This window comes from Pseudorca crassidens, chromosome 7, assembly GCF_039906515.1.
Source record: "Pseudorca crassidens isolate mPseCra1 chromosome 7, mPseCra1.hap1, whole genome shotgun sequence".
NCBI classification, from domain to species: domain Eukaryota; kingdom Metazoa; phylum Chordata; class Mammalia; order Artiodactyla; family Delphinidae; genus Pseudorca; species Pseudorca crassidens.
This window is the reverse complement of record NC_090302.1, coordinates 35,229,757-35,249,702: the sequence shown is the minus strand read 5'-3', so window position 1 is coordinate 35,249,702 and position 19,946 is coordinate 35,229,757. Positions and strand designations below refer to the sequence as shown.

At 39.0% G+C, this 19,946-nt stretch overlaps 1 protein-coding gene across 1 annotated transcript in view; it reads left to right on the top strand.

Moving 5' to 3' along the window:
• Positions 1–19,946, top strand: part of FRMPD1 (FERM and PDZ domain containing 1) — an 86,205-nt gene that overhangs the window by 28,909 nt on the left and 37,350 nt on the right. The window contains exon 2 of the mRNA XM_067743905.1: positions 8,271–8,375. Within this exon, the coding sequence (XP_067600006.1) occupies positions 8,275–8,375 (101 nt within the window). The 5' untranslated portion in view covers positions 8,271–8,274. The remainder of the gene's footprint in view (positions 1–8,270; positions 8,376–19,946) is intronic.

The window sequence follows — 19,946 nt, the reverse complement described above, 5'->3', positions numbered from 1 at the left end:
GGCCAGCACACAGTTTGGATCCATTTCACCTCCTAAATCATAGACTCTCAGGCTTGGAAGGCACATATTGATCTAGTCCCCAGCCAATTTTGACTGTCCCTTATAGGATCCCTGACCTGCTAATATCTTTTGTATTTCTTGCACACCTCACTGATGAAAAGCTCTCTCTTCACCTGGGTAGCCCGGTGCCATTTTGATAGCTCTGATTATGAAAAGTCTTTTACAAGATGGACAAAATGGTTAAATGTTAAAGCTAACTCCATGGGCGCATGGAGATTCATGATTCCATTCTGTCTGATGTGTGTATGCTTTAAAATTTCCCTTAAGAAAAATTAAAGAGATAAGATGTTTACATTGAATCGAATTTGTCATCTTGAACTTAGATAAATTTTTACTTTAGGTTTCATTCAGAAAAAGTCCAGACTCCTTTTACACATATAGTCCTTTTCAATACTTGTGATTGTCTATAGAGTCTCCTAAGTCTTCACAACTTTAGAATTTTGCCCAGGTTATTTACTATCTCCGATATGTTGAAATTGAGGCCCATATGCAATCATGCCACCTGTAGGCACTGGTGGTTTAAGTTCCTTTGCTGTATTTATCTCTCATTTCTCTTTCATGTTGTATCACACTTGCTGGCTACTATAGTGTTGTGATGAACACTGTAATTTTATTTTCCCTTTTAAGTGGAATGCTTTTATATTTCATTCTAAAATAATATTGAACTGCCTGGTATTTCTGTTTTTTTTTAATCAAAACAAGGAACCTAAATTACATAGAACGAATGATTTTGCAGCATCTTATGATATGCTCACCTATTTTGTTATTTTTTCTATTTATAAGCTAAAAAATATTAATAGTTTTCCTTAAATTGAACCTTTCATTCTTAGGATAAATCCAACTTGATTATGGTGTATTATCCTTGCAATGTGTTGTTGCTGGATTTTGCTGGAGGTAATTTTTTAAATTAAAAAACAAGTTTATTAAGAAGAATTTTTATAGTACACAAAAGTTGAGAGAATAGTAAAATGAACTTTAAATACCCATCTCCTAGCTTCAAGAATTATTAACATCTTCTGGCCAGGATCTTGTTTAGGAATTTTGTATTTCATGAGTTAGATTGGCCTCTATGTTACTTTTTAGTGTAAGCTTTGTAAGGTTTTAAATTCAGGGCTACCTTTGCATTATTAGAAGAACTTGGTAGCATGCTATCATTTTTCTTTGTTGAAGAATATTGTCTATTAATTTTTTTTAATTTATTTATTTATTTATTTTTGGCTGTGTTGGGTCTTCGTTGCTGTGTGCAGGCTTTCTCTAAGTTGCAGTGAGTGGGGGCTACTGTTTGTTGCGGTGTGCAGGCTTCTCATTGTCGTGGCTTCTCTTGTTGCGGAGCACGAGATCTAGGCATGCAGGCTTCAGTAGTTGTGGCACGTGGGCTCAGTAGTTGTGGCTCGCAGGCTCTAGAGCACAGGCTCAGTAGTTGTGGCACACAGGCTTAGTTGCTCTGCGGCATGTGGGATCTTCTCGGGCCAGAACTCGAACCCGTGTCCCTTGCATTGGCAGGCGGATTCTTAACCACTGTGCCACCAGGGAAGCCTTGTCTATTAATTTTGAGAGAGAGTTTGAAATAATTCTCTGATAAACACAGCAACCTTCAAGTTCTGTGTGGATTTTTTAATAGATTTTTGAAAAATTCACTTTCAGAATTTCTTCTGCAGTTACAGATTTACTCAAAGTTTTAATTTTAGTTCTGGTTCTTTGCTTTGCGGGGGAAAGGTGTTGAACTACCTCAGTTTCCTGGAGCTGATCGGCCTTAGGATAGCTGCAGATAGAAGTAATTTGTGGAAACCATAGAATAAATGAGCCCAAAACACTGACCACCTTGCCAAGCATCTCTTACCAGCACGCAGAGAACAGAAAGGGGGTTGACCCTTTCCTGAGGTAGGGGCTGCATCTTACTCATCGCTCATTCTTGGTCACCTGCACTGAGTGTTTTTTCCTTTTTTTTCTTTTTTTGACATCTTTATTGGAGTATAATTGTTTTACAATGGTGTGTTAGTTTCTGCTTTATAACAAAGTGAATCCACTATACATATACATATATCCCCATATCTCCTCCCTCTTGTGTCTCCCTCCCACCCTCCCCATCTCACCCCTCTAGGTGGTCACAAAGCACCAAGCTGATCTCCCTGTGAGTGTTTTTTTCAATTAATGTATGTTTAGTGAATTAGATTTATTTTTAAACAAATGGAATCTTCAGCACATCCAGGAAAGATCAACATCTTGGATTCCCAGAGGCTACAACCAGGGTGTTTCATTGGTGAGAATCCTATTTTCACCTTTCAGTATGGGTCTTAGAATCTTCTCCTTTTAACACCCTACATGGAAAGTATTTCTTCCACTATGTCCAAGGAACTGGTCTAGGAAAATCCCTTCACAGGTATGAATGCACTTACATACCAAAGAGTTGATATGGAAGTCTTGGGAGACACCATTCTATGAAGCTGACCTTGTTACCCAGGAGTCTGCCCCTCAGGAAAATTGAAGGACTTAACAGGAAGACTCTAGAAAGATGCATTCCAAATATATCTTCCAAAACCACCCATATTACTTAGCTTATCTAAATTGTGTACAACATGTATGACACTCTCTCGTGTTTTTTCCCTAATGTTTGTCTTTGCTCATTTCTCATTTTGTTAATAATAACTTGTATCAGAGTGGTTTACATTTTTCTCAATCTTTAAGAGCCCACATTAATTTTGTCTTTATTAAGTGAAACTTTATTCTAATTTTCCAGTTTATTTCTGCTTTTATTTTAATTTTGTTCCTTCAGTCATTCAACAAACATTTATTGAGCCTATGTTACAGGTCCTGAGAGAGAATTAAAAGGGATAAGACATGTTCTCTATGCTCAAGTTTCTGACAGTATAATAAGAGGAAAAATAGTGAAAGAAGAAAACCACTAAACTGACAAAAGACCTTCACTCGTAGGTTAAAAAAATCACAGAATGACTCCCAGGGATATCTTTCAAGAACAGACTCTTGTAAAGCTTTTACATTCCCCAGAGAGAGAAATAATGAACGGAGCCTGCATCTGTACCTAAATAATATGCTACAAAGCATATGAACCTAATCTTTTTCAAATTATCATATTCTTTTCCTCTTTTACTTTTTTTTTTTTTTTTTTTTTTTTGCGGTACGCGGGCCTCTCACTGTTGTGGCCTCTCCCGTTGCGGAGCACAGGCTCCGGACGCGCAGGCTCAGCGGCCATGGCTCACGGGCCCAGCCGCTCCGCGGCATGTGGGATCTTCCCGGACCGGGGCACGAACCCGTGTCCCCTGCATTGGCAGGCGGACTCTCAACCACTGTGCCACCAGGGAAGCCCGTCTCTTTTACTTTTTTAAAAAAATTTATTTATTTTTGGCTGCATTGGGTCTTCGTTGCTGCATACGGGCTTTCTCTAGTTGCGGTGAGCAGGGGCTACTCTTCCTGCTGCACGCAGACTTCTCATTGCGGTGGCTTGTTTTGTTGCGGAGCACGGGCTCTAAGAGGTGCACGGGCTTCAGTAGTTGTGGCGCGTGGGCTCAGTTGTTGTGGCTTGTGGGCTCTAGAGCGCAGGCTCAGTAGTTGTGGCGCACGGGCTTAGTTGCTCTGCGGATCTTCCCGGACCAGGGCTTGAACCCGTGTCCCCTGCATTGGTAGGCGAATTCTTAACCACTGCACCACCAGGGAAGCCCTTTTCCCCCTTGTAAAACTGATTTTAAGGCTGATTCTTTAGTCTTTGACATTTAAGAACTTGAGCTGATGTGTAAGGAACCTTCCTTGAGGCATATATCTGAGAGCTGCTTTTTGTGCTCTGACCACCAACATAGTGGTCAGAGATTTTGTATCTTCCAGAGGTGTGGTGGCTTCAGGAGTTCCAGCTACGCCAGGGGATGTGGGTCTTTGAGTTTTGAGACAGAGCACAACAAATATCATCTTGTCTGCTTTTTAGATCTAGTAGAGACCTCAAGTCACATGGATGGAAAAACTGCAGAAGTCATCTGGTCCCTGAACTCCACTGTAAGGTCCCTTCTACATCCATGCAGAGTTAGTTATCCAGCCTCTGCCTGACCGCCTTCAGTGACCAGGATCTTGCTAATTCTTGAGAAAACTCATCCTGTTCTTGGATCACTAGGAACACTAGAGAGGTCTAGCCTCAGCCTGAGCTGGAGTCTCCCTCTCTGTGGCATTCCCCCATTAATCTTGGCTCTGCACCCCAGAAACATATGGCGTATGTCTCTTCTACCTGGTGGCCTTTTGGCCACTTGTGAACCATGATCATATAGGCCACCTCCAAATCTTTGCTGAATAAACATTCTCTGATTTTTCAGTGAGTCTTTATATGACTTGGTTTTAAGTCTCCTTAGCATCCCAGACCCCTCCAGGAAGGTGCTGAAAGTGTGATGCTCAGACATAAGGCAAACAAAGTTAACCTCCACATCCTATAATTGCTAGCTGACTCACTCCTGTTAAGGGCCTGACTGAGGCAATTGATACTTGAAAACAATATGTTGTAGGCTTTACTGGACATTTATTTTTGTATCCTTTGTGATTAGTCTCTGTGTTGTCAGGACACTAGAATCTACATTCTTGACCCTCCCTAGTAAGTCTCACAGAAATATGATGTGGTTTTGTGTCCTTGGCAAAAGGACATTAAGTACTCCTTATTATAAAAGAGCTTTTGCAATAACAAAAAGGCAGACATTCTAGTAGAAAGATAAGGAAAAAGCAGAAATAAAAAAGTAACAAAAAAGAACCATAAATGGCCATAGTGCATAAAAAATGTCCAGATATACGAGTAATCAAATAACTTCAAATCAAAACTATTGATATAATGAGCTCTGATCTGGAAATATGTCCGTGATATATTCACCAGTTAAAAAATGCAAGATGCAGACCACTGAGTATACCATGATTGTATTTTTGTGGCCTATATATTTTAATATACGTAATATAGGTCTCTCTAGATTTAGGGCAAAGTGAGAGTGAATACCCACCAAATTGTTAACAGTGATAATCTCTGGGAACTGGATTGGATGTTTGAAGAAAGATACTCAATTTATATAATTTTTAATGTGATGGAATTACATGTGACATTTACTTTTGTTTTCTATATTTCTCAAGAAATATATATTTAAACTAATAATTAGATGATACTTTCCATCCCATTAACAAATATTTTAAAAATAATATCCAATATATATGAGAATGTAGATTGTATTTACTTTTGTCTTCTGTATTTTTCAAAATATAAACATTTAAATCATACGTAGGCACTATTTTCCATCCTGTTAGCAAATATTTTTAAAATGATAGTATTCAATATTTGCAAAGGTCTGTCCTGGCAGGAGTGCAAATTGGTACCTTCTTGGAAGCAACTTGACAGTACACATTCCAAATTCTTAAAAATGAACATATGCTTAAATCCAGTAGTTACATTTCTAGGAATTATCCCAAGAAAATACCTGGGAAGTAGCCATTTACTATGAATAAGCATATTCATTGTAAAGCTTTCATAACAGTGAAAAATTGGAAACAGCACAAACATCCAATGATAGACTATTGAATAAATTATGATATGGACAAAGAAAATAATACTATGTAGCAATTTAAAATGATATAAATGTGGGCTTCCCTGGTGGTGCAGTGGTTGAGAGTCCGCCTGCTGATGCAGGGGACACAGGTTCGTGCCCTGGTCCGGGAAGATCCCACATGCCGCAGAGCAGCTGGGCCCGTGAGCCATGACCGCTGAGCCTGTGCTCCGCAACGGGAGAGGCCACAACAGTGAGAGGCCTGCGTACTGCAAAAAAAAAAAAAAGTGAGCTGTACAGAACTGAAGACAGTATTCAGGTCTGCTGTCTCCATTGTAGAAAAAAGCTAGACTGATACATCCCTTGATCTAAATGGAATTTATTTTTGGTTGCAGCCTATGTTTTACACCCATTAATTTGTATTTGGCTGCATTTGATGAAAAGTGTACGTCTCTGGGTTTCTAAAGTGATGAGTTTGGGTGTCCTGCTTTCATTTTTATATGAAAATTGTTAGTGCACTCCTAGTATAGATCCCACTATTATTCTGCTGATTACTGATAGATTCTAGTTGCTAATATTTTATTTGGGATATTTACTTTGATATTTATAAGGGAGATTGTATTTTTGCCTTATTGTAGTGTTTTTATCAGAATTGGTATCAATGTTAGACTGACTGATCAAAAAGAATTTGGAAGATTTCCTTCTTTATGCTCTAGAAGAGCTAACATAGCATTGGGGAAGATAAACTAAGCTGGCTAGAAGCAGCATGATATCCAGGATTGGATCCTGGAACAGAAAAGGAGCATAAATGGAAAAACTGATGAAATCTGAATAAAATTTATAGCTTAGCTAATATTAGTGTACCCATGTTAATTTCTTAGTTTTGACAAAGTTACAATGATTATGTAAGATGCTAAATTAGGGAAAGCTGAATGAAGGGTATATTGGAACTCACTGTATTATCTTTGCAACGTTTTTACACATCTAAAATTATTCCAAAATTAAAAGTTTCTATTTAAAATAAAACAAAAAAATTGTCAGGGTGAGCTACGTCTTATAGATTTGTAAGAATTCACCTTTGAACCTGTCTGCCTGGAATTTTTTGGAGTGTGCTCTTTAACAATTTTCTCTTTTATGGTAATTGTCTTTTTAGATTTTCTATCTCTTCTAGGGTCATCTTATATCATTTATATTTTCCTTGAAAACCATCCGTATTATTAAGGTTTCCAAATGTGTTTGTGTAGTGTTAAGCAACATAATCTCTTATAATTCTTTTTTATTTTCTCTGTATCCATGGTTATTTCACTATGTCATATCTTATTTCATGTGAATATTTATTGGGTTGTGAAATTAATTGGGTGAGTTGAGACCAGTATTTTAAAAAGTAAATAGAAAAATATAAATTGTTTTAGGAAAATTTAATCTCAAGCATATATACTATTTTTCTTGGTAACCTGATAATATCTATCAAAGCACAAATGCTTATAAATTTTGACCTCACAATTCAGTATCTGGAAACTTATCCAAATATATAATTGCATATATGCAGAAATGATATTTGTACAGCATAACTCACTGTGGTATTATTTACAATAGCAAAAGATTGGCAATAACCCAAATGTCTATCAAGGGAAGACTACTTTTTAAATTACAGTATATTCATACAGTAATACTCAGTAGCTGTCAAAAAGAATACAGTATATTCATACAGTAATTCATACAGTAATACTCAGTAGCTGTCATACTCAGCTGAGTAATACTCAGTAGCTGTCAAAAAGAATGAAGAGGCATTCTTTGTATTAATGTGGAAAGATATCGAGGAAGAAAGCCTGGTGCAGAACAATGTGTATGGTGTACTATCCTTTGTGTTAAGAAGAGGACACATAAAATCTATATTTGTGTTTGCTTGTATAGGCATACAGAAACTCTGGAAAGACAGATATCTCAAGTAGGAGAGCAGTGATTATGTATGGGTGTGGAAACTGAGTGGTTGGGGGAAGGGAAGGATAGAGAGGAGACCGTTCACTGTACAAAAATCTTATTTTTATTATTATGGTAAGAATGCACTTAACGTGAAATCTACCCTCTTAACAAATTTTTAAGTGCACGATACAGTAACTGTGTATCCTTTTTTTTTTTTTTTTTACAATCTGGGGTTTGAATTATACAAATTCAAAATTACCTATTCAAAAATTAGAATTTCCTATTCAAAAATTATATATAAAATATTGAGCAAAAGAAGCAGCACTCCGAAGAGTGGGCACAATGGGATTAGAATGCTTCCATGTCCATGCAGTTCCTGATGCAGGCAAAATGGAGCTGTGCCGTCCAGGGATGCACACATAGTTGAGGTGGCGGGGGGCAGTGTCACACAGAAGGTGTGTCTCTGACAGTGGGTCATAGTCAGAGTTTGAGAAGGCTTATCTATTTTATTCCCTAATCCTTACGTTGAACCGTTTAAGATGTAAAACCTATCTGTGTACCACAAGACTACGGACTCCTTAGGGCAGAGGGCTGCTGAAGTTGTTCACTCTGTAGACACTGAGCACCTGTGTATGTTAATTTCAGATAGAGAGCCCTAGTTATTTGATCAGCATGTCTTAAAATTGGCAAATAGAGGAAGCATCATAGTGATTTGTCAGAATCCTCTTCCAAATATTTTGGTTAGCTTCTTAAGAAAACTCTTCTTCCTTTTAGGTAAATGGAAATGCTGGAGACCAGTTTATTCCAGACCCGGAAAGCACACAGAATAGAACAAATGGTGGCAAGATGGCTCCGGCGCTCCCGGGACAGCTCGGCCCGGTAAGGCTCCTGGGTTGGCAGAGATTTCTGTCTGTAAGGGTTCGGTGTCCCCGTGGGAGGAAGTTTTGCAGTCTTGGCAGCGTCTGGGGATCACTGTCTCCGGCTTGCTTTGTTCTTAACACCCTGTGATGGAAGAAGTGTAAATGGGTCAGCAATTTCGCTGGAGTGCCTTTCTCTCTGTCCCTTTCCAAATCCTCCCCCTGCATCCTTCAAGGGGCACCCGCAGACACACAGAGATACTCACACCAAACTCATACATGCATTTACAGAGACACGCACATTCACACACAGATGGACTTAAACACACTGACACACTCATACCCACATACTCTCACACATGTGCCTATACACTCTGGAACACACACTGTTTTGAATCCACACTCACACATGATCACTGTCCCTGTCTCTGGTTGTCTCACACACGCCCCTTGTCTTAGTACTTGATGTCAGGCAATCTGCTGTTTATACTCTTTCCCTGTCTTTGTTTACAACAGCTGTTCCTTCCTTCCAGTCCCTATTTCATTCTAAACAAAATGAAATGAAATCAAATACAGATTTGATTTGACTGCTACAAGAGAACTTAAAATATGTTCTGTTTCAAAGCGCTCATTTTCAGTCTCAGATTTCCCATCTGGAGCTGACACAGAGATGAAATATCACATGTCAGGTGTTTCTGAGACACATATTCTTCCAGAGGAACTGGAAACAGCTGTTGTGCTGCTGAGCAATAAACCTTGCTCGGGGCTGCACTGCCCTCGGCCAAGTGCTCAGGTCCTCACACACTACGATGGGATAAGGCTGGGAGAATTAGCCCTGTTTTACAGGTGAAACCCTGAGGCTCAGAGAGTGACTAGTTTACAACCATCCCTACCCCCTGCTCTGAAACCTTTGATGGGTCCTCATCTCCTACAGTATGAATTTAAACATTTTTTGGTTAGACATTCAAGGCGCTCCATGGTTGACCCACAATCCATTACAGCTATTTGTCTTACTGTTCTGCTTCATCAACATCATACTCCAGCTGAAATGATCTACTTGCTATTCCCCTACTACAAGCACCCGACTTCCCCTTCCACCCCTTAGACCTGGGTTTCTGTGCCACATCTCTTCCTCCCATCTCCATGTGTCCAGAACCCACTCATAGTTCAAGGTCTAGCTGAAATGCTGGGTCTCCCATGAAGTGTTCCCCAGCCCACAGTCAGAATTAATCTCTCCCAAGGGGCCCCATAGTATTTGGTTTGTAGCATCAGCATTGTGCTTCTTCCGGTGTGTTCAACTTAAATTTGAGCACATCCCTTTTCTTTCTTCTAGACCACAAGCTCTATGGAGGGCAGGGAAAGTACCGGCCACATCTCATAGCCCAGAGATGATTGAGTTCCAGGAGATTGCAAGTAGTCAGGTAGTGCTTGGCGAATGAATGGGAAAACTCCTAGGTACATTGTTTTCTAAAGTGGATTCTGCAAAACCTAGTCCTATGTGATGCTCTCTACTAAAAAAATGTTCCATGGCCAGAGATATATTTAGGAAGTGATGCAGCCTATATCCCACTCCTATCCACCCACTCTTGGTGATTCATAGTGCATTTTAGCACATTAAAGGCTCTGAGAAGTCCTGCAGAAAAAGACCTGTGTAACTTTATGTTGCCTGAATATTTGACCTTGGAACTCTCTAATATCTACCTTCTCTCACAGAATGTAAATAAAAGGCAACATTGGCCTCTAGGAAGCTTTTTTTTTTCACATCTATTTTGAGATATGTTTCACATACCATAAAATTTACCCACTTAAAATGTACAGATTTATTTAGTGTATATACAAAATTATGCAACAATCACCACAATCTAATTTTAGAACACTTTCAATACCCCAAAAAGAAACCCCATAACTGTTAACAGTCATTCCCCGTTTGCCCCTCCCCCAGCCCTAGGCAACCACTCATCTACTTTCTGTCTCTATAGATTTGCCTATTCTGGACATTTCACATAAATAGAATCATACAATATGTGGTCTTTGTGACTGGCTTCTTCACTTAGCATAATGTTCAGGGTTCACTCATGTTATAGCATGTTTGGCATGTAGCATTATTGCCAAATAATATTCCATTATGGAATATTTTCTGTGTCCATCACTTAATGTACACTTGGGTTGTTTCCACTTGGGACTATTATGAATAATGCTGCCATGAACATTTGTGTAAAATGTTTTCTTTGAACATATGTTTTCATTTCTCTTGGGTTTGTACTTAGGAGTGGAATAGCTGGGTCATTTAGCAACTTGATGTTTAACCTTTTGAGAAACTGTCAGACTGTTTTCCAAAGTGGCTGTACCATTTTACATTTCCATCAGCAGGGTGTAAGGGTTCCAATGTCTGCACATCTTTGTCAGCACTTGTTATTATCCGTTTTTTTAATTATAGACATACTAGTGGGTGTGAAATGGTACTGTATCTCATTGTGGTTTTGATCTGTATTTTCCTAATGGCTAATGATGTTGAGCATCTTTCCATGAGTCTAGTAGGAAGTTTGCTTTCCAAGTGCTTGAGAAAGAGCAGAAAAAGAGGGAAAGCTTCCTGGCAGTGTCCATGGAAGACATCATTTCTGTGTTTCTAGGATAAATCACATGTAGCCTTCTTTAAATTGTTTCTCATCTCTAATTCTGCAACCTTGATTCAGACTGGGTTCTTGGTGTCCTCAGGTTACTCAAAAATGATCAAGAACTGAAAAGCATAAATAATTGCAGTTTCCCTGGAGTAGAGTAAATGGTACCGCCTGCCACCCGGTTGCTTAATCAGGAGACCCTTGAGTCAAACTGAATTTTCCTCTCTTCCTCACACTCTGTTTCCACCCCATCAGCAACTCTTGTCAGTTCACCTTCAAACATATCTCCGATCTGTCCACCTCTCTGTCCCTGGGGGGCACTGCCGTGGTCACTCACTCTTTCTCTGCTCCACCCTGAAGCCATAGTGGACTCTTCGGAATACAAACTGCTCGTGTCCCACATGCTCGCCCCAGGCTCTACCCGACCCCAAACCATTCAGTGGCCCACCTGCCATTGCGCCACGGCCTGCAACTCCCTTTACGATCTGTTCCTGATCTAACTCTCCAACTTCATCTTGTTCCTCCTGCTTCCTTGGCAGAGTGCTTACCCCTCTCACCACACTTTATAATAACATATTCATTTATTTACTTGTTCTTTGTCTACCCTCCCCCACCTGTTTATTATATGACTCTTCTACTCCAACCCTCCTGCCACATATGAGACCAAAGACCATGACTGTCTTGTTTTACAAAGTATCTTCAGCCCTAGAAGAGTGCATACATAGTATGTAGTAGATGTTCAATGAATTTTTATTGATTAAGGGCTTTCATAGTAAGGGACTATATTATTTATTTAAAATATATTTAAATTTTACATACTTTCTTCTTCCAAGAGGAATTTTTTTTTTTTTTTTTTTTTTTTTTTTTTTTTGCAGTACGCGGGCCTCTCACTGTTGTGGCCTGCCGCTATTGTGGCCTCTCACGTTGCGGAGCACAGGCTCCGGACGCGCAGGCTCAGCGGCCATGGCCCACAGGCCCACGGGCCCAGCCGCTCCGCGGCATGTGGGATCTTCCCAGACCGGGGCATGAACCCGTGTCGCCTGCATCAGCAGGCGGACTCTCAATCACTGCGCCACCAGGGAAGCCCCTTCCAAGAGGAATTTTTGATGGCTTACAGTTTTAAAACACATAAAAACTTTTAAATAAAGACTGGAAATTTTGTAAATAGATTGCAAACCAATTAGATGTAGGATTTAGCATTTGAGTACTAACATTGGCTCTGAGTTTCCTGATAGCCAGGTCAAGAAATGAAAGAAGTACACTGAAGTGTTTTTTATAGTCCAGATAAAAGGCAACATAGGGACTTCCCTGGTGGCGCAGTGGTTAAGAATCCACCTGCCAGTGCAGGGGACACGGGTTTGAGCCCTGGTCTGGGAAGATCCCATATGCCGTGGAGCAACTAAGCCTCTGTGCCACAGCTACTGAGCCTGCGCTCTACAGCCTGTGAGCCACAACTACTGAGCCCGCGAGCCACAACTACTGAGCCCATGTACCACAGCTACTGAAGCCCGCTTGCTTAGAGCCTGTGTTCCACAACAAGAGAAGCCACTGCAGGGGCTTCCCTGGTGGCACAGTGGTTGAGAGTCCGCCTGCCGATGCAGGGGACGCTGGTTCGTGCCCCTGTCCGGGAAGATCCCACATGCAGCAGAGCGGCTGGGCCCGTGAGCCATGGCCACTGAGCCTGCGCGTCCAGAGCCTGTGCTCTGCAACGGGAGAGGCCACAACACAGTGAGAGGCCCGCGTACTTCAAAAAAAAAAAAAAAAAAAAGAGAAGCCACTGCAATAAAAAGCCCGTGTACTGCAACGAAGAGTAGCCCTGGCTCACAGCAACTAGAGGAAGCCCATGTGCAGCAACGAAGACCCAACACAGACAAAAATAAAGAAAAGTAATAAAGAAAATAAATTTTTAAAAAAAGGAAACATAGAAGTTAATCTGTAGTCATATAGTTTTACATGCATCTTTTAGCAATCCTGTTTTTTTTTCAGACTTTTAAAAGCTTCCACTCATTTCAGCCAGTTGTACTTGCTTACTTGTAATTGCCATTTTTTCCATAAAAGTTAAACTTTATCTCTGACACTAATTGAATTGTCTAGGAGGAAATTAGTCAAAAATAACAATTACCATTTCCAAACATTATTAAACAAATTGTTAACTTTTATGAACCTTGGTAATGTTAGAGCTATATAATGTGTCTTAAAATGGACATTTTTCTGGGGAAGAGTGTCAACTTTTAAAGTTGCTTTGATTTCTTCAATTTTAGATTAATTTTCAGTGGGTGGTTATTGTTACAATCACTAGTCAAATTCGGATAGTGGCACTCAGTTTGAATGTGTGTGTATGCTTGTGTAGATTGCAAGCCTAGTGATACCTATAATTGTAGAAATACAGAATTACTCAGATATTATTAAGATGACTACTCTTTTACCACTTAATTTCACATTCCAATATAAAAATAACATTTACAATATCAGTGCTTTTTTAGAAATAACTAACCCCCCCAAGTGGTCTCTGTGACATGTTTCGAATTTCTGTAAAAATAGTGTAATACAAACTACTTAATAAAAGCTGCAACATAGTGACATTACATTATAAACTAATTTTTAACCATTTTGCTTTGAACTAAATTGTCATCTTCTTAACAGCTTTGTATAACTACGGAGGTGATAAACTGAGAATGACATGTTATAGAATATTTTTCCACTTAATTACGCCATTTTTTTGTCTCCTACAATTTTCAATTTTTATATAGTTAAATGATATTCTCTTGGTGATTTCTTTGATTGCTTCTAAGCTTAGAAAATCCTCACCCAATAAGTAATTTAATTAATTTTCAATTTGATAGTTTAAGGTATTTTATATTTAATTTTTAAATTTGGAGTTTATTTTTGTATAGGTTGTGAGATGTAGATTTAACTTGGTTTTTTCCAAAATAAGTAATGTTTGCATCACCATTAACTGTGAGTGATCTTTCCTTTCTTCACTTTTATTATATATGAAATTCTTGTGTCTGTGAGTGGGAAATTATATCTCTTCCTGGACTAGCTATTCTGTTCCATTGATCTAACGGCCTGTTTTCACACACCTGTATGAAAAATATTTACATTTATTATCTATTAAACAAGACTTTTATTATTCTTCATTTTCCATTTTTTTTACTCTTACCTACCTATTCTTCCATGTGAACTTTAGAATAATTTTATTGTATTATTAACATAATTTTGCATAAGATTTACTGAATTCTCTTATGCTTAATCAGAAATAGTTTTATAGAGCAAGACTTAAAAATAATAAAGAGCTTGATGGATTTGATGCCTTCTTCTTGGTGCTTGGTTTTACCCTCAGGGTTTAAAAAGATTTCTTTCCTTCAATTCATCTTGAATCTTAATACTAGTGAACACACATGCACATGTTTGCGCACATGTGCACACACCCACATGTACACACAGGCATACATATTCATACATATGCACACACGCACACACACATGCATCATGGCATCATGGTATCAGAGCCCTGGCTATTGGTTTTGCACTCTTTACAAATTTACTTGTTCATTATAACCATAGTCTGTTTACTAATTATAGGGATGGTATCTTTGACCTTTATAATACTCCTAATGATGTAGAAAGACCATTTCAGGTACCAATTTTTTATTGCTCTTTGACCCATGGGCAAAAGCAGAAAGGCTCGAACAGAACAGGTTAGAAGGCTCCTGTGCTGCATCTGCAGGGTTGCCATTGTCTCCTGAACCTCCTTTTTAAAGTAACAGTGGAATAATTTCTCCTCCTCTCAACTGTAGGCCTTTGCACTATACTCACAATATGTACATTCAGTGGTCCCCTAGAAACTTTCACAGCCACAAGCATAGTCCTATGATTATGACTACATGATAAATTTCTTTCTGGTACAAGCTGCTACTTCTATTTCTTCTTTCTTTGAATAAACTTTGGATTAAAAAGCCAGCTTATACCAGATGTTAGCTTTGAAAATCACTCAAGCTGAACATAATACAGTGTTTAACCATAGATTCAAAGTAGTTTCTTCACATCCTGCTGGAACTCAAAGGTGAATTCTTTGTTGTTACAAGATAGGGGCAAAATATATTTTCCAACCTATTAGAGAGCAGATAAAAAGCCAGAGAATATTTGAAACCTAATCTATCTCTGTTATTTTTTCTTCTCAGCATTATTGATCAGCTCAGTATGAACTTATGACCCATAAAATACAGAATTAGTCTACACGAGGCTATTTTCATGATAAATTTTACATGTTTTTTCTAGTTCTACCTTAGGCTTGATCCAGTTATCTGACAGGAATTCTATTAGTGTCACCAGGTCTTATGCTGTTCCAAAGTGAAATCGCAGCAATGACCTCAGATTTATGATTTGAAACCATTACAGAGGCATCAGACATAGGTTTTTGGATTGTCGGTGCTTAGTTTGATATTTATAAGGTTCTTCAGAGGAGGAAATTTTGCTACAGAGATCATTTCCTTCAGTTCTCTGTCAAATATTGAACATTCTTTGTGAGGAGAGGCCACGGTTTGGTCCTGTTCTTAAGCAATCCCTTTCCAAACAAAAGCTGAAATGTGGCCTTTGGGGAAAATGTCAAAAAGCAGACTTTGGGCCAAAGTTCCTGATGCCATCCAGGGATCAGCCAGCACAGCGGGGCTTCATTTGTCTACCATTGTTGAGGAGCACACCATTCCAAATGCAAAAGTCAGATAAATGAAGCCTACCCACTTGAAAAGCATCAAAATGGATTCTGTTCTAAATATGGTAAGGTCGGTGGTTTTCTTTTGGTCTCCATACATTTATTAAGCCGTGTTCTATGCCTAGCATTGAGTTCAGCACATGGGGCAAGAGAGACACGGTTTTGCCATATGAGCTGTTGTCTAGAAAGGACAAGAGACTTCACACTGGTCATTTCAAAGGTGATGTGTGTTTCAAAAAGGGATGTACAGGTTCGGTGTACAGGTTCAGCAGAGGGAGAGGAATATTTCTGCCAAAACCAGAAGATCGAGTAGGAGCTGGGCAGATAGTGTATGGTTGGGTGTTTTGGGAAATCTCTAAAGAGTGTTATGTTAGGGGTTGGGGGTATTCTAGGCAGAGGGAAGACCTTGTGTATTTGAGGAACTCCAAGGATACTAGTCTGGCTGGAACAAAAATATCGAGAGAACAAATGGCTTCATTGTAGAGGCTTCAGTGGTGGGCAGGCGCTGTATTAAGCCATATTAAGGATTTTGGATTAGGCCATTTAGTCAGGGCAGATATACGAGCAGGTTTGCATTTATAATATCAGTCTGGTTGCTGGATGGAGAATCATTCAGGTGAGATAAGAATGAAAAGTGGGGAGACCAGCTAGGAGACTGTTACAGCAATCTTCTTCAGGACAGGTAACAGGGTCCTGAAATAGAATGGTGGTCATGGAGATATAGAGATAAGTGGACATCTTGGAGATCTTTTGTAGTACTGACGGATAGGATATTAGGGGTGAGAGGAGGGTAAAGTCAAAGATGACTCCCAGGAGTCTGGCTTGAGCAACTGAGCCTCGTCCTGATACCATTTACTGAGCTCTGGGACATGGAAAAGATGGGTCTTGATTAGGACGATTGTCATAGGGCTGAGCTATATTTCAAATTAAACAAACAAAGGACAAACACTGAACTCTGTCACATTCAAATTGTCTGCTATTTATTAGTGGTTAAATATACATTTCCACCTTTGCTAATCATATTAGAGGTACTATTTTGCATCATGCTCTCTCTATATAGTATTTTGCTCATGTATTCACCTAATAAGCACAGATGCTTTCTGTGGGCAAAGTTCTTCACTCGGTACGGTGAGAAATACAGAGGTGGGTAAAAAGTGGTTCCTGCATCCTGAGAATTTACAGTCTATTCGGGGTGATGATATATGGGATCAGTTATCACTGAAGTTGAGGTGCTCTAGGCCAGAAGAGCTCAGAGCTGAGAGAACTTGTGTCTAGCTGGGAAATCAGAGAAGGCATTTTGGAAGAGGCAGCGTTTGAGCTGGGCTTTGATTGGCCTCACATTTTCCTGTGAGGTAGCTGCATGAACTGAGGCCCAGATGCAAAACTGGTGCAGCAGGTAAGATTAGGCTGGAGTGATGGCCTGGGAAGGAGAGTGGGTAGGGAATGTTGGCCAGGGCCTGAGACTTAAAGACAAAGGAACATGAGAGTAAGGTTGAGGAGTTTAACTTTTATCCTGTGGGTGATGGGGAGCTGTGGGGACAGAATAATTTGATCTCTCCCTTAGGAAGGGGGTTTGAACCACAGTTTAGAAGATGCTCTGGAAGGGTGTTTTCTAAGCTGTGTTTCCACGTATGTCTAAGATTCACAGGCTTGTGGTACTTCATTGATGTAGAGTCTTGGGGCAATTCCTTGCTGTGCTTGATTTATCTGTTCTCTTTTGGGTGGTTTGAAGTTTTTCCACTATTCTAAATAAAGCTATGGTAAATATTTTTGAATATTCAAGAGCTAGGGTCTTTTGAGTTCATACTCTGTTCTAGGACTTTATGGCACAGGGAACACAGAGAAGAATAAAAGTCACCCTTATCTTCTAGGAATTCATAGTCTAGTGCAAATAATATTTTATTTGGGAGGAGGGCAGTTATTACTTTGAGGAATGTCAGTCAAAATGGTAACAGAAGATCAAAGAAAATGATCAAATTTTAAATTCATATTATAATTTCCCTGATTATTTTCCAGAGAGATTGAATAGCCAATTTATACAGTCAACCTTAAATACCAGGGCCCACACATGTTGGGCTTTATTATTTTTATTCATATTTGGTGCTTTAGTAGACATGTAATAGTTCTCTGTAGTCCTTTCAGTTGTGCTTCTTCAATGACTAAGGTTGTACATTTTCTGTTATTTACCAGCTTTTATTTCTTCATGTGCAAGTTGTCAATTCACTTGCTTTGAGCACGTGAAATCTGGGTATTTACTGCATGTATTTATGCCCATTCTGCATATATTTTTATTGTAAGCTTTTTCCCTCTAGGATTTTATTTTTTTAATTGACTTACTTATTTTCAACAGTTCTATTTAGATATAATTTACATGCCATGCAGTTCACCCACTTAAAATGTACAAGTCACTGGTTTTTAGTGTATTCACAAGGATGTACAGCCATCACCACAATGAATTTTGAAGATTTTCATCACCCCAAAAAGAAACTCCATACGTATTAGTAGTCACTCTCCATTTCCTTTGAAAACCCTCCTTCCCCAGCCCTAGGCAATCACTAATCTACTTTCTGTCTCTATAGATTTACCTATTCTGGACATATCACATGAATGGAATCATACAATTTGTAGTCTTTTGTGGCTGACTTCCTTCACTTAGCATAATGTGTTCAAGGTTTATCCATGTTATAGTATATATCAGTATTTCATTCCTTTTTATTGCTGAATAATAGTCTAGTATGGAATATTGTCTTTGTCATTTCATTAGTTGATGTACACTTGGGTTGTTTCCACTTTGGAGCTATTATGAATAATGTTGCTGTGACCATTTGCGTGCAAGTTTTGTGTGGACATAATGCTTTCAGTTTTCTTGGGTATATACCTAGGAGTGGAATTGCTGGGTCATATGGTACTCAATGTTTAGTCTTTTGAGGAACTACAAGACTGTATGAGGGTTTCATTTTCTCCACCTTAGCCAACACTTGACCTATCTTTTTGATTATAGCCATCCTAGTGGATATAAAGTGTTATGTCACTGTGGTTTTGATTTATGTTACCATAATGGCTAATGATCTCTTCTTGTGCTCATTGGCTGTTTGTATGTTTTCTTTGGAGAAATGTCTATTCAAATTATTTGCCCAATTTTTATTTGGGTTATTTGTCTTTTTTGTTTAAGTGTATTATAAGAATTCTTTATGTATTCTAGATGCAAGGTCCTTATTAGATATATGATTTGCAAATATTTTCTCCCATTTTGTGGGTTGTCTTTTCACTTTCTCAGTGGTGTCCTTTTTTTAAAAAATAAAATTATTTATTTATTTATTTTTGGCTGCGTTGGGTCTTTGTTGCTGCATGTGAGCTTTCTCTAGTTGTGGCGAGGGAGGGCTACTCTTCATTGCGGTGGCTTCTTTTGTGGAGCATGGGCTCTAGGCGTGCGGGCTTCAGTAGTTGTGGTATGCGGGCTCAGTAGTTGTGGCTCATGGGCTCTAGAGCACAGGGTCAGTAGTTGTGGTATGCGGGCTCAGTAGTTGTGGCTCATGGGCTCTAGAGCACAGGGTCAGTAGTTGTGGCGCATGGGCTTAGTTGCTCCATGGCATGTGGGATCTTCCCAGACCAGGGCTTGAACCTGAGTCCCCTGCATTGGCAGGTGGATTCTAAACCACTGCACCACCAGGGAAGTCCAGAGTGGTGTCCTTTGAAGCAGAAGAGTTTTTAATTTTGAAGAAGTTCAGTTTATCTATGTTTTCATTTGTTACTTGTGCATGTCTAATATGACACCAAGGTCACAAAGATTTATTCCTATATTTTCTCCTAAGAGTTGTATAGTTTTAGCTCTTGTATTTAGGTCTGTGATTCATTTTGAGTTAGTTTTTGTGTACAAGATGAAGTTATAAACTTTTATCATTTAATATTTCTCCTTGTGTCCTATTCTGTTATCTAATCTTTTATTTATTTGTATTTATGTATTAGCTATTGAAGTTCACATTCAAACCATCCATCTTATATCTTATGCCTGTCTCTAATTTTCTAATCCTTAAAAATGTGTCTCCTCTCCAGAAGCTGGCATAAACTGTCCATATTTATTTCTAGTTTTTATAATTCTCTCTTTTGACCTTTTTGAAATGTAATACTTCGTATGGTGTTTAGTACTGCAGTGTGGTGATTATGTCACCATGTTGAGTTATTTCTGGCTAGCCACCTAATATTTTAAAAGATTTTCTAAAGTTTCTATTCCGTTTCATTGGTGAAGACCACGCCATGCAGT